The 24,753-nt window shown below is 39.5% G+C and overlaps 2 protein-coding genes and 1 pseudogene across 2 annotated transcripts in view; 1 reads left to right on the top strand and 2 right to left on the bottom strand.

The window, feature by feature from the left end:
* LOC122670703 overlaps positions 1 to 172 on the bottom strand; it is a 30,965-nt gene extending 30,793 nt beyond the window's left edge. Inside the window, exon 1 of the mRNA XM_043867663.1 lies at positions 11 to 172. The gene's annotated coding sequence lies outside the window, so the exon portion shown is untranslated. The remainder of the gene's footprint in view (positions 1 to 10) is intronic.
* An 11,211-nt stretch (positions 173 to 11,383) lies between these two features.
* Positions 11,384 to 12,687, top strand: LOC122672554 (glucan endo-1,3-beta-glucosidase-like). Its single transcript, XM_043870017.1, has 2 exons — positions 11,384 to 11,545; positions 11,666 to 12,687. The coding sequence occupies exons 1-2, from the start codon at positions 11,446 to 11,448 to the stop codon at positions 12,685 to 12,687; spliced, it is 1,122 nt and encodes a 373-aa protein (XP_043725952.1). The 5' UTR covers positions 11,384 to 11,445.
* A 154-nt stretch (positions 12,688 to 12,841) lies between these two features.
* Positions 12,842 to 15,877, bottom strand: LOC122672555 (annotated as a pseudogene).
* Between the last annotated feature and the right edge of the window lie 8,876 nt (positions 15,878 to 24,753).

Raw genomic sequence — 24,753 nt, forward strand, 5'->3', positions numbered from 1 at the left:
CGCTTTTTGTTTCCTATGGTTTTCGACTTTTTGGCTGTTACGAAATTGAGAGGAGAGAACCAAAACCCTAGTTTGGAGTCCTCTACTGAGTACCCGCCATAGCTGCAGAGCACAGAGTTGACGTCTTTACTTTGACGATTGATCGAAGTCCGAAGAGGGAGCGGTCAGGAAGCCACCACCGGTCCGAGTAATGGACCAAGCACCGCAGGGGGTTGCCGAAAAAACGACTTAAGAAAGTTTGTGTTGTGTGCGTGTCTGTGTGACCGTGCGCGTGCATGTGTGCCTGCCTGTGACTCGGAATCTGGTTCCAGACCGATCCCAGTCGATTCCAGGCATCAAGGCCTTGCATGATTAAAGGTGTTAAACGATCCGGTTTCGGTTAAATGGTTTGATTCGGTTCGATTTTGACTGCTTGAGGCCTTGAGGGTAGAAACCGTAATCGGACCATTTAACTAAACAATCTCATAATCAAAACCTGAACCGTTTGACAAACAATTTTAGTTTAATGGTTCTATACGGTTTTTTACATGGTTTCGATTAGACATTTACTAAGTCTAATTTACACCGGTTACTTACTGTATTTTTTAATAGAAAATGAATTTTCTATTAATCTTTCCAATCAGAAATTCCACCTAGTGCATCTCTTTTAATCTCCCTATTTTCTGATAGCGATAGCTTCTTTAAAATCCACAACTTTCCTAGAACCTGTAATATTTATACATTATAACACCTGAGATAAAATTTATGGTTCTAATTTCTGGACGAAAAAAAAAAAAACAAATTGAATATTAAAACTTAGTTTAGAGATTAACTAAGATATCAGCAAAAAACGAAGTTGTTTGAAAGAACATCCACCAAGTCTCTACAAATTGGGGGTAAGAAGAAGATAAAAATTAAGAATGGTTGGATCCCCATCGATATCGACAGCTGCAACTCTACCGATGACAGAATCAAATGTAAAGACCACACCAACATTCACAATTGGGGGCCTTTAGCAGTGCACATGACCATTAAGGAAGACGCATATAAAAATTAAGAATGAAATAGGAACAAAGGAAGCCATGGTTATAGCTTCAAAATATAGAGATCCAGAAGCACATAACAGTACGAGTCAATAGCTCCCCTAAAACTGAGGTTTTTAAACGGTTAGACGGTTTGGTTATAATCGGTTTTAATTGGATTACACGATTTGAAACCATTGGATTAATCGATCTAAATTGAACCGAACCAATTATATAAACGGTTAAACGATCTGTTGTTTCGATTTAACTGGTTCGATTCAATTTTGATAACCGGTTTGATTTGGCTTTGACACCCTTATGCATGATAACGCTTCTGTTTGAGGCTTTGAGCCATGTTTTTATTCTAGAAATAATTTTTTGTATTTCTATTTCCCGACCTAATTTCTGAATGAACAAAAGAAAACGTGTTTGGTAATACATATATTAGTTGAATAATATCCTATATACTGACGCTGACAAGAAGATATATTGAGAAGATCACTCACCAAGGCTGATTGCTTTCTATGTTCCTAATTTTTCTTTTTAGGATGTTTGGCTCTTTCTCCGGATTGCTCAAACAACAAGCGAACTGTAGGATCGGTCTACCGTCATCAAATAGTATTGATGGAGAGTGCATGCATGCCACAGTCAAGTTTGAACTTCTGACTTCTATCAAGCTATTTGGATCACCCTCTTGCCTCGATTGCTCCAATGACTTTAAATTAAAGACCAATTCGCAATGTATGAAGGAAGGATAATCACAGAACTCATGAGAAGAAGAAGAAGAACAAAAAAAAAAGGGGGGGAATGTGCACACGCAAAAACTCACTTTTCAATTCATTATTCAAAAAATCTCCAATATGTTGGTTACAACCATGTAAATAAAATAAAAAAAGAGTAAATTACTCCCCCCTCCCCTGCATTAACAAGATTCTATCAACCGTACCCATTCCGTTAAAAATGACTGTTAAGTGATGACATCACCCTAAATATTTTTATTTAAACCCACAAATACCCTTATGATTGTGATATCCCAAGATTACCCTCCCTAATGCCCTTCTTCTTCCTATTTACCAAAAAAAAAAAAATGCCCTTCTTCTTCTTCTTCTTCTACCTGCAACACCATTTGCCAACAACCCAGATGAACTATACGAATAAGAAACCAGAAAACAAAATGATTTGAACAATCAAAACAGCACCAACTGGTTTCCAGCTTATGAACATGGTAAATCAGCTTCCACGAGCACAACGGCGGTCGTTTCAACCGGAACGAGGCTTACACCTCCATCGAAACCTACCTCAACACCCATTCCTCCACACAAGCCAAGCGACTCAAAGCCAATATTACCACCAACTCTGCAAAACTAGTTCTCAACCTCGATAACCACGAAGAAGTAACCGGTCATTTTGAAGGGGTCAAGTTATGGTGGAAAGCCCATGTCTCCACCACCAACCGTCAAAACCCTTTCTATGGCGATAATTACTCCGAGGAAAAGCGTTCTTTCAGGCTCTCCTTTCACAAGCGCCACCGAGATCTCGCCATTAATTTCTGCCAAAATCTAGTGGTCAATTTTGAAGAACATCCAAGAGATGATGGAGCAACAAAAGTGAAAGTTTCTTCATTGGAAGAAAACTCTTTGGGGCAAGGGTTTGATGGTGGCAGAGCAGAAGACTTGGGAATATCATTAGATAATTTTCGCAAAACTTTCTTTGAGAAGTGCTTCTGGAAAGACTTTGACAGGTGAGATGCAACTGCTATCGGCTAGGGAAGAGCATTAGACGATGTCTCATTGGACAATGAAAGTTTGCAGGCAGTGATTGTGCTTGAGAGTACTTTCTGTTTTGCTTGGTTGAAGGGCTCTGGCAATGTTTCCCCCGGAATTTCATTCCCCTAAAGAAGATTGTAATATCATTAACTCAACATAAGATGATGTGTTCTAAAAGAATGAAAGCTAAAACAGTAAACCAACTCACCCGCATTCATCTGCAAACATGAAAAAAAAACAGAAGGAAGCTAACTTTTTTATTCAGAGAGAATTATATGCGATTAACACTCCCAGTTGTTGGATTTTGTGTTTTTCAAAAAATAATTTCAAAACTTTCCTTTATGAAATGTTATTTTTGAAATATAAATTTCAAATATGAAAAACCCTTTCCCTCTACTTTGTTTTTATTTTGTTGGAAACACTTGTATATGTGTGTGCATGGTGGTTTGAACCAACGACCTCTGGAGTAACTTTGTAAAGAAACTTGAAAAGGCTTGAGTGCCTCTTCAAATTTAGTCCCACATTGCTTAGGAACAAGTAGAAAAAGTGAGCTAATATGAGCTTATGTTCCTTACAAGGGACAAAGGGTTCTAAGGGAAGTCTCTCTTATCCCATGTGTGAGGTTGGGGTTCGGGGTGCTTTTCACTCGCGCACCGAGTTGGGGCGGGGCGGGGCGGGTGTGGGTTCATTTGATGTATTCTTTTTTGGTGACATACATGCACATACACCCCTTATCCGAGATGGCATCATGCTCATGCATCGTAGTACGTATAGGCACATGCATATACATGCACCCATATGTAGGGACCTGGTATGTATACATACCTATACGTAGAGGGGTCTGTATATGGGGGTTTACAAGTCTGTAGGGACACATCCTATACGTACAGGTACTAGTGGGCCTATAAAAGCAAATGGGCTTTGGGCTTCAAAGCACATAATTTGTCCAAGTGTTTCCTGTGCTCTGTAAACAGTGTGGTTTGCTTCTTTTCCTTCTTCTTCCTTTCTGATTACTGAGTAATTACCTTCGGGTACTCCGTATTGTAATCACTCTTGGATGCTGCCAATTGTGATTGAAGTGGTTTTATCTTGGAGGTAGAACGCCAAGGTCAACCCAGATCTGCACGTATAGGGGGCGTTCAACACCTTAAGGAAAGTACTCTCTGTACGACTCCACTTGTGTTGCTATTTGCTGCTTAGGAAGAAACAAGGAGATAGTCGTTGTGGTACTGTAAGTTGTTTTATTTCTGTATTTATTTTGATATTTCATTCGGATATATATATTATTATATACAAGCAGATTCTGTCAAGTCTTATACCGATTGCCTAGAATCCTATTTCTAACACCACTAAACCTACATAAAACTAACTTACTATCTTCTCATTAAAAAATCTCATAAAATTGGAGCGTTACTATGCCAAGATCGGCAAAGCTTGGAAGAGGGGTTACTTACTGTACGACCCTCCAGGTACCGGAAAGACCACCATGATCGCCGCCATGGCAAATCTCTTGAACCACGACATCTATGACCTCGAACTCACCGCCGTGAAGAACAATATAGAGCTGCGAAAGCTCTTAATTGAGACCTCCGGCAAGTCCGTCATCGTCATTGAAGACATCGATGGTTCGCTCGATCTCACCGGCAAGAGGAAGAAGGAGAAGGAACAGGAGAAGAAGATGACATAGGGAACAAAAGCATATTATTGGACATTGTCCTCTGATTGTTCTCCTTGCTTTCACACATTCGAGTTTCTCTTTTCCAATGGTTGAAAACGATAGGGAAAGGAGAAAGAGTAGAATGTTTTAAGACACTAGGGTAATATGGTATTTTTGTAAGACTTAACTCTCAGAGGGTAATATGGTCTCTTACTAACACTTAACTTTCAAAGGGTAATATGGTATTTTTCTAACACTTAACACTTAACAACCATTTTTAACGGAATGGGTACGGTTGATAGAATCTTGTTAATGCAGGGAGGGGAGAGTCATTATGCAATACCCGGGGGAGGGGTTTGTCATTAGAGCATAATCGAGGGGAGGGGGCAGTAATTTACTTTTTTAAAAAAAAACTTAAAAAAAAGAGTAAATTACTCCCCCCCTCCCCTCGATTATGCTCTAATGACAAACCCCTCCCCTGGGTATTGAGTAATGACTCGACTCTCCCCTCCCCTATATTAACAAGATTCTATCAACGGTACCCATTCTGTTAAAAATGGCTGTTAAGTGATGACATCACCTTAAAAAAAATTCATTTAAACCCCAAAATGCCCTTATTTTTATGATATTCCAATAATACCCCTAACCATATCAAAACCCTAAAAACATCTCTAGACCGTTTCTCCAGTGTGAGTAATGGTCACCACCACCACCGCTGCCCTCACAACGTCCATAACCATTGTCGCATCCACCGCTGAGCAAGAAAGCCATCCAATATTAGAGAACGGTTGGTATTTTTTTTTTTTTTTGGTTGAACAGTTGGTGCTTTCAAGGTTGGGTACTGGAGGTGATGGCAACCTTTCAGATAAGGTGGTGATTCCTGGTCATATCATTTTTTTCACAGCTTTCTCGTTCTTCTTATCTTTTCTTTTTAGTACTCAGGTCAGATCATAATCTCTCTATCCTGCGCATAACTTCCTAATTTGTTCTTCACAGTTATTAATCTATTGGTTGTGTTTCTTGTTCTATAATTTTAGATTTCAACCCTGTTTTCAAAATCAATCATCAAAACCCAATCTTTTCACTGTTTTTCTAGAATGCTTCCTCAAGTAGGAATTCTAAATTTCTCAATCTTAGAATCTAATGTTTTAATTATGTTTTCAAATCTAGGTATCAGTTTGGAATCTTAATTTATCGTTGTTTTCAAAACCAGATCATTCTCTCGATTTCATGGAATCCTAATTCCAACTGTTTTCTTAAATCTCTCTGTTTTGAATTGAATATTGAGTTTTGAGTTAAACCTCGGAGAGTTGAGTGTTGCCTGGTTGAAGCAGTGTGGATCTGTGGGACTATTGGTATCTTCCTAGCTTCCTCCTTTCCCCCAGTAAGCCTTCTAATCTCCCTTTTCTCTTTCTGTTCCTTCTTCCTTTTCTTTCTTTTCCTCCTCCTTCCATTACCTCGTATCATCTCTATTCTATCTCAGGCGCTAGTTTGCACAAGAAGAGAGGCATCGATCTCCCTACTGATTCCTTCTTTTAGTCTCAAGTTTTGGGACTTTATTATCTAGCAAGGCGATCCCTTTCTTCGAGGCTCTATTCGAGATCCTTGGTGGGAAGTTTCATTCGAATTTAGTCTGGTTCTTCATTCTACCGCAGATCTAGTTTCGGTCTCCTCCGGTTCCTTTGTTGTTGGTTGTTCCGACATTAAAACTGCATTCTATTTGGGAGGACTAGTAGTGGGGATCTCTCACCTGGAATTTCATATTCAACCTTGACCATATGACAGTTTGAACATCTCGAATTCTTCTTTGGACTTGGTCCGAAATTATTTTGCGTGGTGATATGTTGTGTGTGTCTGAAGTCATCATTTCCTCACCTTGGAGACCCTTTGCGTCAGTGCGGCAGGGAAAGGGCAAGGAGAGAGCATGAGTGGGGACGGTGAGAGGGGTTGCGTTGGCAGCAGGGTGGGGGCAGAGTTGCAGGAAAGGGATTGTAGGAGGAGGAGGAAGAAGAAGAAGAAGAATCATCAGCAGAAGGAGGGGGGTAATATAGTCTTTTCCTATCACTTAATAGTCCTTTTTAACGGAATGGGTACGATTAATAGAATCTTATTAATACAGGGGAGGGGAGAGTCATTACTCAATACTCAGGGGAGGGGTTTGTCATTAGAGCATAATCGAGGGGAGGGGGGAGTAACTTGCTCAAAAAAAAAAAAAAAAAAGGCGGTAGAAGACGGAGAGACATTGGTTCACAGTGAAGCCTTATAACCTGTGCTGCCTCTAAACTTTAGATTTGGCAATCTTCGAATTGATTTTGGATCTTCAGGAAAACTGTTGTCAAATAATTTCTATAAGATCCTCTATACGTTGATCTGTTAGAAGGGAAGGACAGATAGGACTGCGGAAACTGAAACGAAATTTGATTATTAAACCAACAAGTGAACAAAGGCAGAAAAGCAAAGTGATAATAAATAACAATTTATACACTGCCTTGGTCCTATCTCAATCGAGTATCAAACAATCTCAATCTCTAAGAGGGCCAACAATGCCTTAGATACTTGCTGAGATCAAAATACCAGATGAAAGGTGCAATTCTGCCAAGCAAAACAGAGTACCGCCTGCACTCTGTGGATACCTCAATTTCAGCAACTCAAGGGCAAAGACCAGGCACAAATTTGGGCCAGAGGACCTCTTCAAGCAGCTTTATAAAATCCCCAAACAATCATCCAAAACTAGATATCAGATCCGGAGTAATTGAAGAAACGATATTAGCAGAAGTTGCAAGTATTGATGATCAGCACAAGCAAAGGGAAAATTGCAATTGTTCTTCAGCCAGGCATAGGATCAGCACAATTCTCAAATCAATGGACAGAAATAGGGAGGACTTCAATGTCCCAAATTCTGGTACTGGGTTTCATTGCAGAATTAAGAAATGTTTTTCGAGTGAAAAAAGCAAAATCCAAATGCAGAAGCAACCTGATCTGCTAGGTAATTAAAGAAAAAAATTGGAAGATAGATCTGGGCTGCAACAAATACTACAAGAAAATGGGGAACCTGCGCGGGTACGTGTAGGTCGTCGGTTAAGCTTTCATCACCGGCGAATGGAAGTTAGGTGGAAGAAGATGAAGTTCAACATGTATTTATCCCAAGACAAGCTGTTGGGGAGGCACTTAAGAAGTCTAGCCAATCACCAGTCTCCGTTTCGTTTTCAGGTGGCGGAAAGTGTTTCCCTGTTCTCTCGGCGAAGTGTCTCCCTTCTCAGTCAATGGAAATGGGTTTCATCGCCGGCGATATCCAGGTATAGAGGAGGAAGACGAAGTTGGGAAGAAGAAGAGAAAGGAACTTGTTCTCTTCGTTCTTCTCAGGGTTAGTTTTGGTATTAAAAAAATTACAAATACGCCGCATCATGACTTAACAGACGGGGAACTAACGGCAGAGGAGGTCTTAATAATTTTGTGAAAATTATGGGGGAATTGTATGTAATTGGATAAAATCAAGGAGAGTAATGTATAATTAGGGCAAAGTAACTTTGATTCAGAAATCATAAATTTTGTAACCTTTTATATCATGGGGGTATCCCACAAGGACGTCGGGGAGGACACATTGATCAAATTTGTGCTTCATGGTATGATTGTGACCAAAACAAAGACAATCAATTACCCTTAGATTTGAAAAAGTGGGGTGTTTTTGGAAGAGTATTTCATGCGGGGTTTTACCTTTGAGCACTAGGATGGGCAAGCAGTTTATCAAATGACAGGGAGTAAGTACCTCATACATGATAAGATTTGTCTACATCGGGGATTTCACAACTTACCCCGTCTTCCTTCCCAAATGAAGCAAATATTTTCTAATTACAAGAGAATAAAATAATTAAATAATCAACCAAACTAGCTTTAACAACAAGAACTGCCGCTACTAGCGAAGAAAAGAGAAAGACAAAAGCTTCACCTCCGAAGAACACCGTATGCCCCCAATTCTTGGTTTTCTAGCGTCCTCCAGCCCCAAAGAAGAACCCTGGCCCCTCCATGCGGCTCACGCAATCGATCTCGTTTTTTCCTTATGAGTTATGACTATGTCAACGTGTGAGTGAGTGACCATGTATGTTTACTGGATCCGACTCCTCTCCAAGGAGCTCAGCGCCCAGGGAGTGCCCCGGGGGCATCCAAGGGTTGGGTTATGTGTGGTCTTTGTCACAAATACATGTACCATCTAGGAGATTCAAATTTTTTTTATTTTTTTTTTAATGTAAAATATATTCAATTTAAAAAAATAAAAAGGAAGTTCGATGATTTGTGTTTTTAACTCCAAGTCCTCCTAGTCAAGTATGAGAAATTAAATCAAAATTGACTACATTCTAGTTAATGAATACAAGATTCTTGGATGAGGGAGATATCATCATTTGAAATATCGTGCAATTCTGGGTTCGGACGGCGAAGTTACAACGATTTTTGTTTGGCACCTCGAAATTAAGGGCATTTTGTGTATGCTCGTGCACGAGTGCACCATCTTCTGAGATTCTAATTTCAAATGATGATATCTCCCTCATCCGACCTCCATTTGAGACGATTCAACTTGCAGAATTTTCGTCTTGGAGAGCTCTACGTACAAGGCACAAGAAAAGAGGTGGGTTGTTGCCTTCAACTTTGTTGAAATCGCAAAAATCATGGTGATCGAACCATTTGTCAAACAGGGGAGGGGGTTTTGATCATTTTGACTCCCCTATTGTCATCATCTGACGTTTTGTGTGTGGCCATGCCTTAGACGAAGGAGAATATTAAAAAAAGGGGGGGGGGTAAATGATCCAAATCGAAAGAACCCAGCAGTTGTCTTGGGTTTTCACAGGGAGGGCGAAGGGGGGGCCACTATGAACGGAGAAGAAGAAGAAGTCGGCTAACCCAATTTCATTTGTTTAGGATGTGAAGACAAGCATGTCATGGAGCTTGCAGAAACAGTTAGGCAAAAGCTTTCAGAGAGGGAGTTGACAAATTCATTAGAATAGAAAAGAGTGGGTTTTTTGAGTTTCAGAAGTTGGGTAATCTTCAACATTGAGGTGCTGTGGCAACATTACATGCTAGCTGGGTGATAATTCATTTTTCAGCAGCTCAAGAAAATCGAAGCTCAAAGCCTCGAATTCTTCAAACGGAGGTCGGATGAGGGAGATATCATCATTTAAAATTAGAATCTCAGATGATGGTGCACTCGTGCACGAGCATACACAAAATGCCATTAATTTCAAGGTGCCAAACAAGAATCGTTGTAACTTCGCCGTCCAAACTCAGAATTGCATGATTCCGGTTGTATTTCGAAAAGGACTCGACGAACTACAATTCTCATGTACAGTACGAAACCCAGATCAGCTCATAGGCCCATTACCATTTGATATGGATCATAGTTGTCATTTGTCAAGGTATCCAAGGGCCTTGATCGCCTAGGCGATTACCTTGTTGGTGTCACCTTGCGTCTAAGCCCCCTCCAATGCCTTGGGTCGTTTAGATGCCATGACAACTATGATGTGGATAGTTTGTCATTCAAGTGATGATCCACCAAAAATGTTGTAGATGGAATAGGCAGTGTCACATTGTTCATTCCATGTAGTGCTCTAATAGAAATATTTCCATATTAATTGCACTTTATCAATTCAAACTGTTGTCTACTAGTCAGAATGTGAGATAAGGTGTGGGAAGGAAATCCTATACTCATGTTGTGTGAAATTTTTTCCCCATCAAGGGAAAAGGAAATACATGTTGTCAAGGGTGTACTTAAAGGGTGCCAATTCTAAACTAGAATAAAAAAACCAAACCATTGAAGATCGGAGCGGTTAAATTTTGGTTTTAAAATCCAATATTAGGTTCAGTTTTACGGCAGAGGAGATCTTAGTAATTTTGCGGAAACTATAGGGGAATCATATGTAATTGGGCAAAATCAAGGGGAGGAATGTATAATTAAGGCAAAATACAGGGGAGGGGTCAGTAATTTTCCCATTTATATTTAAAGGTTATCATGTAGATATATTGGGCTAGACAATCTGCTTGTAAATCATTATTAATTGTTGTTTAGTGCAAGCTTTCTGTGACTTGTCATTTTTTATGTGGTAAAAATTCTGAAAACATGACCTAAATAAAATTTTGAAACCAAACTGTCAACTTTACCACAGTAGTGTATATATTCCGAGTCCTGAATGACAAACTCAAGCTTTCATAGTGAGAGAGTGACTCTGGAAAGAGGAGGTCCCAGCCTAATCACATTTATCTTGATTGGTTGGTCACATCTCATGGCCATCTGTTTATTGGCTTCATGTGGACTAGCAGAAAAGGTTTGATTTAATGGTTTGGATTTTTCTCTATTTTCTCATTGATGATGCTCTTTTTCACTCAATTCAAGTCATGGTAGCTGTTTTGCTCAAAGTGACTACACTGTTCTTCTTCCCTGGTCAAGCTGTTGGAGCGCAATCTACGTCATGATTTTTTCATTTCAATCCAGGTAAGGAATTTGGACTGGACAGCTTAGGAGCTTCTCCAAATTACTTTACATCTATAGTGAATACAGTGAGCAATGAAGGGGCACTATCAATACAATGAAGAGAAGACTAAGACCCCATTCCATGTAGAATTGAAGGGAAATTGTAGAACCAATTAGTGGATTCATTCTTCCCACAACATCAATTTGTCACTAGGGTTTTCTATAGAAAAGCAGTTTTTTCCAAGGGCCACCACTGGCTTAATTGTTCTATCACCAACCCATGAAGTCTAACTTCTATGCTTTTTCCAAGTCAATCAGGTCTTAATTTCCTTTGTATTGCTAAGTACTTTTCTCAACCTAAAAGGAAATTAAAGGCCCCAAAGACTTATCAACTTGAATAAGAAAAAATTGATTGGCATAGAATCTTCCAGGTGTCTTCATAGTTTGCCGTTAAAGTCATTCTCAAGTTACTATTTGCTTCTTCTCTTCTTCCTAGATAAGAGGCCTAAATGATGGTGATGAGATGCATCTGACAAATCTAAGGTTCTCTTCTTCACCACTATCATGGCTACCTTCTCTGCAAAAAGAAAAAATAGCCCTCCTGTTGCTGCCACAACACTGTTGCTTCACTTTGGGCTTCTAATGGGTAGCCTAGACATTACAGGTCTGTGTGGAAAAATTAAGCTGGGTCTATTAGATTAGACCCAAACAAGGCTTAGACTTGGTCTCTTAATTGTGTTTAATTGTAAACCTCATTTTCTAAGCTTTTCTCAATCTAATTCAGGTGCACAAATAGGCGTTTGCTATGGAACACTAGGCAACAATTTACCATCTCCAAAGGAAGTTGTGGATCTTTACAAATCATCAAACATCCGAAGAATGAGGCTTTATGCTCCAAACGATGGAGCTCTCCAAGCCCTTAGAGACTCCAACATTGAACTCATCTTGGGTGTTCCAAACGATCAACTTCAAGGTATAGCAAATAGTACTAACACTGCAAATGATTGGGTACAAAAGAACATAAAAGCCTACTTACCTAGTGTTAAATTCAAGTACATCGCCGTCGGCAATGAAATACTTCCCGGCGATGACGACAGCAAAGCTCAGTTTGTTCTCCCTGCAATGCGAAATATACAAAGTGTAATTACATCAGCTGGTCTACAAAACCAAATCAAAGTCTCAACAGCAACTTATTCTCCAATCCTTGGAAACACTTACCCTCCATCCGTAGGTGACTTTAGAGACGATGTGAAGTCCTTTATAGACCCAATTATAAGCTTCCTTGCTAGCAATGGTGCACCACTTCTTGCTAATGTGTATCCTTACTTCAGTTACAAATACAACCAACGTGATATCCAGCTTTCCTATGCCATGTTTACTTCTCCATCAGTTGTGGTTCAAGATGGTGGAAAAGGGTACCAAAACCTTTTTTATGCTATGGTGGATGCTTTCCACTCTGCTCTTGAGAAGAAGGATGGTGGGGATTCTGTTGAGATAGTTGTATCAGAGACTGGTTGGCCAACTGAAGGAGGTGTTAAGACTACGGTGCAAAATGCACAAACTTACAATTCAAAATTGATTCAACATGTGAAGAATGGCACTCCTAAAAGGCCTGGAAAACCTATAGAGACTTATATTTTTGCCATGTTTGACGAGAACCAAAAGACTTCTTCAGAGCTGGAGAAACACTGGGGTCTTTTCTTTCCCAACAAACAACCCAAATATCCAATCAGCTTCTCATCTAAAGGTCCGATTGATAATGGGTGCTCAGAGGGAGTCCTTCTTTCTATAGTTTTGCATGTTTAAATAAGAGTTAATTACTCATGTCTGTTTCTATCTTTTTTTTCCAATACGGACGATGGAAACACAAGCAGCAGAGGACTCGAGCCTTTCCTCCTCTTTAACCCCCATCACCCATCACTGAGAAGTTGTAAGTAGAATGAAATTTTCGGGCTTTTGCTTATGAGTATCTGGCAAATATTTCTTGCACTTTGTACGACAGTACAAGGCCAAACGAAAAACTTCCCCCCTCCCCAGTTTCAGACGATCCAGTTGAAAGAACGAAATAAACGCTGAAGCTCAATCATGAACATCAATGGGTATGCAATGAACAATAACAATGAAGGTTGGGAGCTATACCTGAATCCATATTTGATGTAGAGTAGCTCCCTTCTCTTTTGGTTCCTTTCATAGCTCCATGTTAGTCTTGTCTACCCTCTTCTCACTTACACCTTGGTGTTCCTTATGCTCTAGACTTAATAGACCAATATGAGCTATTTATATGATTGAGGGTGGGGACCAATCCTATAACACAAATTGAGTTCTTTTTTTTCTATTAAAGAAATCATAATTTAGTTCCACACATAATATTGAATCAGATCATTAAGTTGCGCTTAGTATTATCCAATACTACACTAATGATCACTTACAAGTATTGGATCTAGAAACCAAATAGTGGACCATGCTAACCCACCTAAGAGGAAATCTTACACCAATATCATCTTCAAAGGACTAAACAAGACCCATGAGATCGATTATAAATAAAATTTTAAAAAAAAAAAAAAAAAAAAAAAAAAAAAAAAAAATTCAACTTTTTTTTAAAAAAAAAAAATTTATTTTAAAACCCCCTCCCCCTCTTTTTTTTTTTTTTTTAAAAAAAAAAAAAAACACCCAAAAAACTCCCTACCAAAACAAAAAACCCCCCCCCCCTAAAAAAAAAAAAAAAAAAAAAAAAAAAAAAAAAACCCCCCCCCCCCCCTCCCCAACAAAAAACAACCCCCCCCCCCCCCCCCCCCCCCACAAACCAAACCCCCCCCCAAACCCCCCCAAAACCCAAAACCCCCCCCCCCCCCCCCCCCCCCCCCCCCCCCCCCCCCCCCCCCCCCCCCCCCAACACTTGGCAGTTGAATGCCCCAATCACACCTCCAAACTGCAGAAGAACCTTCCATAAGCATACTTAAATAAAGAATCCAAGCAATATGATTAGAAAAACCCAAGTCTGAAAAAACTAGTAAATTTTATTAGGTAAGTAAATCAGCGAATGTAAAGGTTGATGAACTCTGCATAAACCATTCAGAAACATAGAAGTAGAATTAGTTAGGAAAGAAAAAAAAAGAAACAAAAAATGATGTTTATGATTCAGTAGATTGCGTAAGCAGACTAACATGATCTTTGTAATCAAAGTTCAGACTCAACCAAAACTTGAAATTTCCCTCTCTGACAAATTAGTTATTGAACTATATGACTTAGAGCTTCGAAAACATATTTACAATTGGATTCAACTGATGAACAATTCCAAATATAACATAAACAAGGTTTGGACTGAAAAGGGGATACCTTGTTTAAATTCCAAATCTTGAGAATTGTCTTGCTGTCAAACAGAGGATTCATGAAGAGGCAGTCTCTTGTAGGGAGCGCAAAATGCTGGCACTTGGGAATGGTTCCATCAGGAAATACGAGCTTCTTTATTAGATCTAAATCATGGTCACCCACAGAGTCACTCACATAAACAGGTCCCCCACAAATGGCCCTAGAACCTGCATGAAACTTAGCACATTGGTGGTCAGATTGAAACATATCCCAATCAGGATGTATGATCTGACCCATCCACATGCTGTTGTAAGCACAATGGATCATATGGACACCTTGCAACCAGTAGACACCCATTGGATCTCCATTGGGATCTTGAAACCAGAAGTCATCACCTGTAGCATAAGAAGCACAATTAATCCCTAGTAGCTTAATTGTTCAAAGAATGCTGTCAAATTTAGATTGTTTCATTTCAATACAAAATGACAAATTATTTGAATCACAGAAGTAGGAAATTCTCACCAACTCTTCCTAGTGCTATCTGCCATGTGCCAAGAAAGAAGAAATCATTGCACTGCTGCATGCTTGAAATCAGACCTGAGCCATTGAAGTTCTTCACTACGGACTCTGTCAGCCCTTTGTAATAAGCCTTTGCAAGCTTGACCCGGCCTCCATATTCTTCACATATGTACTCCAGTGTCTGCATGCCAACAGAACCATTCTTAGGTTTTGGCTACATAAATAGATATCAACTTGCATAAATTCAGGGGAGTATGCATCAATACATGCATCTAAAAGGAATGATAGACGAAACCTAGTTTCGGTGATATGAGTTTAGAGTCTCACCTGAAAAACATCAACCTTGACTCCAGTTATTCCGACTTTGGAGAGATAAGAATGAATTGACTCATAAAAATTAACTGCTTGGTCAGGATGAACAAGCCCAATACCACCTTCAACAATCTTCACTACAGCAAGATCAGTCATCGCCCCATTGAGTCCAGGAGAGAGCCTAACAGGGATTACCTTTGAATTTAAATGGGTTGCTCCAGACCTAATACCTCCCCAAGCACCACAGAGAGCTTGCCACACATAAACATCATCTAGCCCGTTAAATTTTGTTCTCAAGTCCCTAGTGAAAGCCTGAATCCCATATTCTCCTGCTCTACAGGAACAGCTCCCACAACCTCCACCTGAAACATTACCACTCTCTTGTTTACCACCGAACATCTCATCTAGTTCATGTTTCAATGCTTTGATCTTTGATTCAAACTCTGACAAGTCAGTGACCCCAGATTGAATCTCCTTGTCTCTGGGTCTCCATTTGTATGTCTGATCCACTAACCCCAACCCACATGGTAGACCACCAGTTGTTGAATCTGAAAATGCTCAAGAAATTTCTATCGCTGAATCTACCCAAGGAGTTCATCAACCTATCAGATGGTTCTTCTTTGCTGAACCCAAGAAACCCACCCTTTGATATGGACTGAACCCGCTGGAATAGATTGGGTGGAGCATCAGAAGACTGACAGAGAGAAGGAAAACTTCTTAAAGAGACATTAGTGGGGATTTCAGAGAGCAACGTCACTCCTTTAACACAGAGTTTCCCATCCAACAACTCAAAACATATATTTTTATTTCTGATGTCAACCAGAACTGAGTTGGAAGGTTCATTTGGTGGCGCCATGAACAGGGGAAAACAGAGGAAGGATAGTCAAATTAGTAATCACACCAAGAAGTTTTTTCGTTTCTCAATTTGAATATGCAATATAATCTGTAAAAGCCTGAAAACGAAACAGGTTCAAGTACATGTGGGTATGATCAGCAGTACAGGTTGAGAGTAAAAAGAAATATTGCAAACCAGAAATTGGTTTATAACAGAGTTAACCGATATGGGTTAGCCGCAACAAGAAGCAATTGCAAGCACAAATTTATAGGGAATTTACAGAGAGACTGTGAGTGGGAATTGAGCAAAGAGTAATCAAGTAAGCTATCACTCCAAGTGCTTGAAAGAACCCAAAAATGAAAACCACGGCTAGTTGCTTCCATGGACAACAACTAGAAGGTATTATAAACAAGGTTTTAAAACAAGACAAATTATAATTTTGCTATTGGGGCTTCGGTTCTTTTCTTCTAAAAGGATTAAAGCCTAAACATACTTCGATATTATATTATTGGGAAAATTACATGCCCCTCCCTGTATTATGGCCTAATTATACTTTACTCCCCTTTATTTTCCCCAATTACACCCAGACTCCCTCTGACTGAGGGTGTTAACCTGCTGTTAGTTTTAGTTTTGAAAAGACTATTTTACCCTTATATGAAAACATTAGAAATAAAATTACACTGCTACCCTTATCTTCGTCTTCAACCTTAAACACACATGACAGAGGAAATGAAGGTCTGGCCTTTATCTCCAGCAAGCTCTAAGTTTGTTAGGGTTTAATGATGTTGTTATCTAATGATTTCCCACTTTGTTTTATTAAGCGATTTTTAGGGTTTTGATTCAATGTGTTTCTAGTTTGTTAATTCCCCCAATCTTTCTTTCGATTTTTCTTCGTTCCATTAGTGGAGTTCAAAGATGGCTCTTGCTTTGCGGTTGAGGATTTTCAGGTGAGTTTGTTGAAGTTTTAGGAAGATTTGTATACTGGCTTAATCAATTAAATTGAAACATAGTTCCAAAGAAACTACAAACCGGAACAAAACAATCATGGAAGAAGAGTCTGAGAGTGCCAGGGGTTGTCACAAAAGTTTCATTGAACTTCTTTTCAACAATACTATGAACATATTTTTCAACATTGAGGAAGATGTTTTGGTAGAAATTTTGCTAAGTTGAGCAGAAGCTGGGACAACAACCCGCCGGAATCGACATCGTCACTGGAACTGTTGCTGGCGCTGGAATCATTTTCTCAGGAACCCGTTGGATGTAGTATTCACCATTTCACCGGCATATGCCCTAGGAAGGTTCTCATCACTTTTTCTCTAGAACACGGGTTGTTGCTCTTGGTTAGCTAACTGTAGTCTTTGCAGCTCCTGAATCTGCCTCTAATCTCTGCGTGGGACAAAATCTGTTCCCCTCCTCCCAACATTCTTGAACCCCTAGTTCCATCTATAAATACCTTTTGCTCTCCTCCCTTAGAATCAATCAACTTTGAAGCTGTAAATAGAGAGGAAACAGAGATAAGGAGAGGTAGGGAGATGGGGTTTTTTCAGTTTATGCAACTTCTGGGATTAGCCATGGCAGCCGTTCTCATGTTCATATGCTGGATTTCGCCCATCCAAGCGTATAAAAGGCTTGAAAGAATGGTTTTGGAGGTCCAAAATCAAATTTCCCTTTGAGGAATATTGAAGATATGTGAAAAAGGATAAAGATTCTCTTTTTTGAATCTGTAAATGAAACCCATAACGTCCATTCAACTGTCTTACCTTACTTTGCTCAGTGGAGAAAATTATATGGTAATTAGTAAAGCTTCATAGTAAAAGAATGGATTATCTTTGTGTATATATTGCTAAGAGGAACAAAGTGAAGGAGAGGAGGCAAAAGGGTTTTGCAATAAAACCCATCTGCAGGTGGCCTTGCTCAAATCATTGCTGGTTTCTTGAGAGGTTTGGAGAGTAGGGTTTTTATTAGAAATGAAAAAAGTTAGATGAGTTTGTGAGTTTTGGTTTTTTGCAGAGGGATCTCAGCTTTGTGCTTGGTTTTCTTTCTTTTTGGTTGGTCTATCTCCGGCGAACTTCGAAGATGTAGAGCTATGGGGTATTTTGATCACCGAGGGAAGTGGCAACAAAGTCAGTGATATTGTCGACAATGGGATCGACCATGGGACAGGATTGCAGAGGGGTGAGGGTGGGTGGGGTTACATGAAGAAGAAGAAGAAGAGAAGATGAAGAAGATGAAGAAGAGAAGAAGGAGAAGAATCGTTTTTAATCAAAAGGGTAAATGGGTCATCTCGTAAGGACTCAGGGTTAGTTTGGGGATTATGAAAAATCTTACTATACCACGTTATCACTTAATAGACGGACGTTAACGATAGGGATGTAATAGTAATATTTTTCAAAATAGAATAGAGGGGTTTGTAATTAGAGAAAATGCAGAAAAGGAATATATAATTAGGTCAAAATACAAGGGAGGGATATGTAATTTTCCCATATTAATAAACCAAAGTTGGGGGGGCCAACCCCAGCTGCATGGGTCATAGGGCAATACTTACTGTCTACTGGATACAATGCGAATCCAAGGATGGGCTAGGCAACACTGGCCTAGGTGATGGAGAACTAGGTGAATGCCTAGGCTATCATTTTGGTTGGTGAATGCCCAACCAACCAATAAGATGTTTGTATGTGCTCTTTAATTTATTGTGTTTTACTCGAAGTGAAATATATTTATTGTAACTATGTCTTCCAGGGTCATTTTCCATTTAGAACAAATTATATGCACCTTTTGGTGTTTGAAACAATAACAAAGCACCTCCCTAGTTTCACTTTTTACGTGCACCCCTAGATGATTGGGAAACTTACAAATAAGCTTTTATCGTTAAGTTTAAATTGTTAGGTGTAGTTAAACATTTGAAAATGATTATATTACCTTTCAATTTTTGCCATAGACAATTTTACACTTATATAACATAACCATATCCCAAACCTTATCCCTTTCTTCTTCGGCAAACTGTGAAGTATCCTTATCATCTTCAGTGCTGCTGCTGTTACTATAAATCATCGCCTAGGTTAGATCGCCCTTAGGTAAGGAATGTGTACACAAAATTTAAGAATGAAAGAAAAGGATTTGATAGGGATCGAACAAACCTATTTAGATTATTGATACCACCAGAAACAAAAACGGTAAGTAATTTCTGAAGAAGTAAATAGAAAGAGAAGGAATAACAGAAAATAAGGTACCGTTTGGTAACATTACGTGTGTTTCTGTACCGTTTCTGTACAAAAATATTATTTGGTATTTTTGTTTATAAAATAACGTTTCTGGGTTGCAAAATGGTGTTTGATAACTTTGATAAACCTGTTACAGGAACGTATCTAGAACATTTTTGTATTGTAAAGATGTTTGATAAAAACTGTTTCTGCAACAGTTTTGTAATGATTACTATAAATTAAAAAAATATCATTAATACTATAATCCATATAAAGTCAATAATGTTAGACATTTTTTATCAAAAATAAAATAAAATGATTTTAAGACATTAAAAATTCAGATTTGATAATGAAAGAGAGAAGAGGAAAGAATAAGAAGAAGAATTTTCTGATTTGATAATGGAATAAAATTGAGTTGTGTTTTCTCACGAGTTATGAGTCTGGTGGGAGGCCGGTGACCTTCTTCAAATTGGGAACTGAAATCAACTAGGAAACTACTATCTCCCTAATTTCTGAAGAACTAAATAGAAAGGAAAGGAATTTTTGGACAAAATGGGTCTTGATCCTAAAGTTTTTCTGTTCTTTCTCACCTTCTTACCTTCCAGTAGAAGAAGCTGTTATGAAATGATTCCTAGTTTTTCTTTTCCTGTCTTTTAAGAAAAATTCTAAACCATTAAGGGGTTTTTTTTTTTTCCCCATTTCCCCCCCCCCTCTCTCTCTCTCTCTCTCGTCTGTGCCTTTGGTGTTATTGTGATGAAGCTTTCCCGACGAATTTGATCTTCTATTTCAACGGTGATACAATTGTTCTGCGGGGAATCAAGAGGCAATCAACTGAACCCCCTTCATCGTTCTCTCTTCCCCTCGGCCTCGCATCGCATGGTTCTTCTTCCTATTCACAGATCGAAGCCACACGGGTTTCCAATGACCCGCTAAAGAAAAAGGAAGAAAAACTAGATGGGTGTTTATCAAAATCCAGTCGATCTGGGGCCGTTTAGTGGGGAACCATGGAGGTGCAGAGGCTTAGGCAGTTGATGCTCCTCTCGTCAAGAATCCGAAGCACTCGTGTAGCCCTCGTGGGTGGAAACCATACCGCTACCAGGTTTTGCACTCGCTAGAAGAAGAAGAAATGGGGTTGTTGGCTCCAGGATTTCGATCCCCCAAGAACCAGAGCAGGTTCAAACAATTGCACAAAAGTGGAATCACAATTAAGCTACCCAATTTAAGGGTTCTCAATATTATCGTTCGATCGGTGCTTCTGGCCTTGGTTATTATCTTTACCTCCTAGCTTGGATCTCTTGTCATTGGTGATCTGTCCTTCTCTTACACTGCTGCTGCATCTGAGGCCCGCATTCATGGTGAACCATTGTTGCCTGTGCTACTTCGGGACTTAACCGACGAGGGCCTCTTCAAATCGGGTGACAAAGCCCTCTTTCTGAGTCGCCGTGGCGATGTCTTTCTTCGTTTATTTTAGTAAGATTCTGCAACTATTGTTTTCTTTGAGTTTTGAATCTCATGGGTTTGGAGAAGGAGCGCTGGAGGTGGTAAAGAGAGGGAGCGGGAGCGGGAGCGGGAGCCGGAGTCGGAGAGGGAGGAGAAGGGGAGAAGGTGAGGAAGAGGGAGATGGAAAGAGGTGGAAGTACAAAAAAACCAAAAACTAACTAAAATTACAAACCCTTTAGATTTTATTAGTTTAAGATATAATAAGGGTAAAATGGTTTTTTCATTTTAAAAACTAATAACTCACTAACACCATGACCCATCAGGGACTTATACGTAAACTGTGAAACTAGGGGTGCTCTGTTATTGTTTCAAACACCAAGGATGCATGTAATTTGCTCTTCTATTTATCTTCATATGTGTAAAAAAAAAAAAAAGATCAAATTACATGCACCCCTGTGGCCCTGTAGTTTGAAACAATAACAAAACCCTCCTAGTTTCATTTTTACAAAAAAACCCCTAATGGCTCATGGTGTTGATAAATTGTTAGTTTTTTAAATGAAAAGACCATTTTACCCTTTTAGTTTAGTGACTTATTTTTAGGACTATTTTACCCATTATTACCCTTTTTCTCCAAACTTGAAAACCCCTTCAAGGAGTTAGGGTTTTATTACACCCAAAAGCTCCGTGAAGGTGTAGAAGCTGTTGTCCATTTCCGGTGAAGTTCCCCTAGCCCAAGTACTCTCCGGCTTCGTTAGGATTTCTTTCCGTTTTATTGAAAGATTTATTAAGGGGAGTTGTGGGGCAGGTTTGCAAAGGAGGGAGGAGGTAGTGATGGTGGTGGTGCAAGGTGGGTTTGCAAGGAGGACGGTAGGGAGAACTTGTAGGGGGAAGAGAGGGGGAGGGAGGAGGGAGTGGTTGCCGTTGTGTTTCTTCGTCGGAGGAAGAAGAAGAAGGAGAAGAATGAAGGAGGATGGAGAGAAACATGTTAGGGGTATTTTAGGTTGTTCATTTAACATTTTTCACTCAATTGGGGATTTGTTAAATCTTTTTAACATCCTATCTTGTAATTGTAAAATATAATTTATAATTACCAATTTTGTAAATCATTATGTTGTCTAGTAGATCTAGGCAATTCCGCCCCCCCCCCCCTCAAAAAAAAAAGAGAGGGTAATTTACACATGCCACCCTGAGGTTTGACGAAAGGATGATCTTATCCTCCAATTTTGGAAATTCTACGTACCCCCAAGGTTTACAAATGGTAACAAATAAACCTAGTTTATGACTAACATTGTTAAAATCAAAAGGTAAAGTGACAAAAATGCCCCTTCAAGAAAAAAAAAAAAAAAAACCTGCAACTCATCTTCCCCAAATCGATTGGGAAAGATGAGTTACAGGTATCCCATCGATTGCTCCATCCATGGCTTCTAGCGAATTGACGAATGCGAGAGACTGCTAACCCTAATTGTTTCTTTGATCCAATATTGAGTGCTCGCTTCATCTTCCATACTACTGGAAACATGGTAGGAAATCGTCCGGTGATTAATTTCACTGCTTCGTTGAACGCGACGGTAAATTAGGCTTGTGGCTGTGGGAAAGACGGCGAGAGAGATTTGGGATCTAAACCAAAAGCAATTTTGCAGATGTTTTCGAATGCAAACCTTTGGAGGATATCTTGTAGATCGAGCACAGAATTCTTGGTGTTGGCGGTGGAGAGGAGAGGGAGGAGGCATTCGAAGAGCTCTGTCTCGACGACGGTGCCGACGAATTTGCGGAGGGACTTGGTGTTGAATTCGGGGTTGGAGATCTATCTCTCAAACTTCCAGCGGTCACCGTTAGTATTGAAGATGCTAGAACGAAGTAAGTCGTAGAGATTATTGCAAAAGAAGGGGCCTTTGGAGTATTTTTAGAATTGCGTCTTAAGAATGTGTTGGACGATGGCGGGATTAGCAGTTATGATGTTTCGACGGCTAAAACGCTTGAAAGTGAAGGTTGCATTTGGGGAGTTTTGGAGAACCTCAGCTATCCATGGCATCATTAGGTCTCGATTATTGGGAGCAGCAAAGATGTGACTGATCAATGGGTTAGCAGGTGGAACTTTTTTTGATATATTTGCAGGAGATGAAGACCCAGATGAAATTTTGTTCTTTCTTATTAAGAAGTAAAAGAAAAAGACGAAAGGAATCAAGATGTTCCATTAGAAGCCATGGATGGGGCAATCGATGGGATACCTGTAACTCATCTTTCCCAATCGATTTGGATTGAAGAAAATTAGTTGCATGGCTTTTATTTTCTTGAGGGGCATTTTTATCACTTTACCTTTTGATTTTAATAGTGTTAATCATAAACTGACGGAATAGGTTTATTTATTACCGTTTATAAACCTCAGGGGTACGCAAAATTTTCCAAAACTAAAAGATAAAATCATCTTTTCCTCAAACCTCAGGAGTGGTATGTATAAATTATCCAAACGAAAAAGAAGATAATTACAGTCTTTTCGAACGTGGCATAAGTAGAACAAGATGCATGCCTCCATTAAATTATGTGGTGGTTGACCTTTTAAACCCCAAAAATCTTGGGAGAGAGAGTACGTTGTCGAGCAAGATAACTAAGATGGTGCGAGCCACACATGATCGAGTTGTTAGATTGGGTATTATCGATCCCAATCTAATGGTCCACCTCTCTTCTCTCGTGCTGCCCTAATTTCCAACTCCGATTCAGACTCTTAATTTCTTTTTCTGTTTTATGTTTTCCTAGAATAGAACCACTTTGAGTCGAGTCGGATCGACTGGTAGGGTAAGAGTGTAAGACATATAAAGAGCTAATTAGTAGTAGCTCTTGTTAGATCGATCAAATATTATTTGATTGAGGCGATGGAGGAGGAGAAGATGATGATTAAGAGACATCGACCAAAGCTAATGAGCAGCCATGATGATGATCATGGTCGGAGGCTGTTTGAGGCAGAAGATGTTTTGATTAACACAGCTATCGAAGCTACCCGTGAAGAGCCTCTTGAGATTCAGGTTCGTATGTAATCGATGGCGTTATCTGATCTCTGATGATTCTTATTTCTTTCAACTCCACCAATCCAAATCCAAATCCAGACATTCTCTTCTCTTCTACTTATCAGATCCTACTCCAGCCGATCCAAGAGGAAACAATTTCCTAAAATGCAAGGACAGAGAAGGGAATCCAATAAGCAGATTTAAGATCGAATTTAAGCAATCTATACCCAAGGTATTACCTACTCGTTTCGATCTTGTTTGCATTCATGACTGCCATGGTGACTATGAGCGGATTCATATTTGTAATCCTAGTACACATGAATTCGTAACATTAATGCCAAAACCTCCTCTTTTCCGCAACGATAGATCTTCTGTTGGTTTTGGATATCTCGAGTCAATTGACGTGTATAAAGTAGTTCTGATTCTCTCTAATTTTCGGCCTTCGAAAAAATGTCAAGTCTTTACCTTTACCTTGGGGATGGAAAGAAGGGGCTCCTCTATTTCTAGGCCTTCTTCTTCGTCTAGGGTTTCTTCTTCTAGTGGTTGGAGGTACTTGATGGATTCTCCACCATACTGTGTTGCTCATACAAGTGATCCAGCTTTTGTTAACGGAGCCATCCACTGGTTGGTCTTCTATAATCGTAAGATTGACACTAAGATGTACCATGGGCATATGATTGACCCTAACAATACCATCATTGCGAGTTTGACCTCGAGAGCGAAAAATTCAGATTAGTCTCACATCCCAAAGGTTGTCCCGATCTTAGGTTTTTAAAAAATCAAAGTTGTTTACAATTGGTGGAGTTGAGAGGGATGCTATGCCTTTCATGTGCTATAGATTCTAAAATGGACATATGGATGTTTAATGGTGGTGGTGGTGGTGCATGGGTGAAAGAATACTGTATTGATTTGAAGGTAGTGGAACGTGGCTACCGAAGGGTAAGCCATTACATAGAGGATAACTGCTGCTATGTACCTAGAGACATAGACGACGACAGAAAGGTGCTAATTGAGACACAGTCAAGAGGTTTATGGTATTACCATCTCCAAACCACAAGTTTCGAGGGATTCATACATTATAAACAAGTGCCACATCTACGCTTCAGTTTCTACGTGGAGAGTTTGCGGTCACTAAAACAATACTATGCTTTTGATTAGTAGTGTACGTATACATACTATGCTTCTGATTAGTTTTACACTGGATTAATTGTATGTAATTGGATTTATTGAATTAAGGATTGCAATAGCCTCAAAT

The sequence above is a fragment of the Telopea speciosissima genome, chromosome 8 (genome assembly GCF_018873765.1).
Source record: "Telopea speciosissima isolate NSW1024214 ecotype Mountain lineage chromosome 8, Tspe_v1, whole genome shotgun sequence".
NCBI lineage: Eukaryota > Viridiplantae > Streptophyta > Magnoliopsida > Proteales > Proteaceae > Telopea > Telopea speciosissima.

Bases quoted from the DNA above. Each gene is read 5' to 3' on its own strand.
- LOC122672554 (XM_043870017.1), top strand. From the start codon at position 11,446: ATGGCTACCTTCTCTGCAAAAAGAAAAAATAGCCCTCCTGTTGCTGCC. The intron at 11,546-11,665 runs GTCTGTGTGGAA...AATCTAATTCAG, and splicing joins GGGTAGCCTAGACATTACAG to GTGCACAAATAGGCGTTTGC.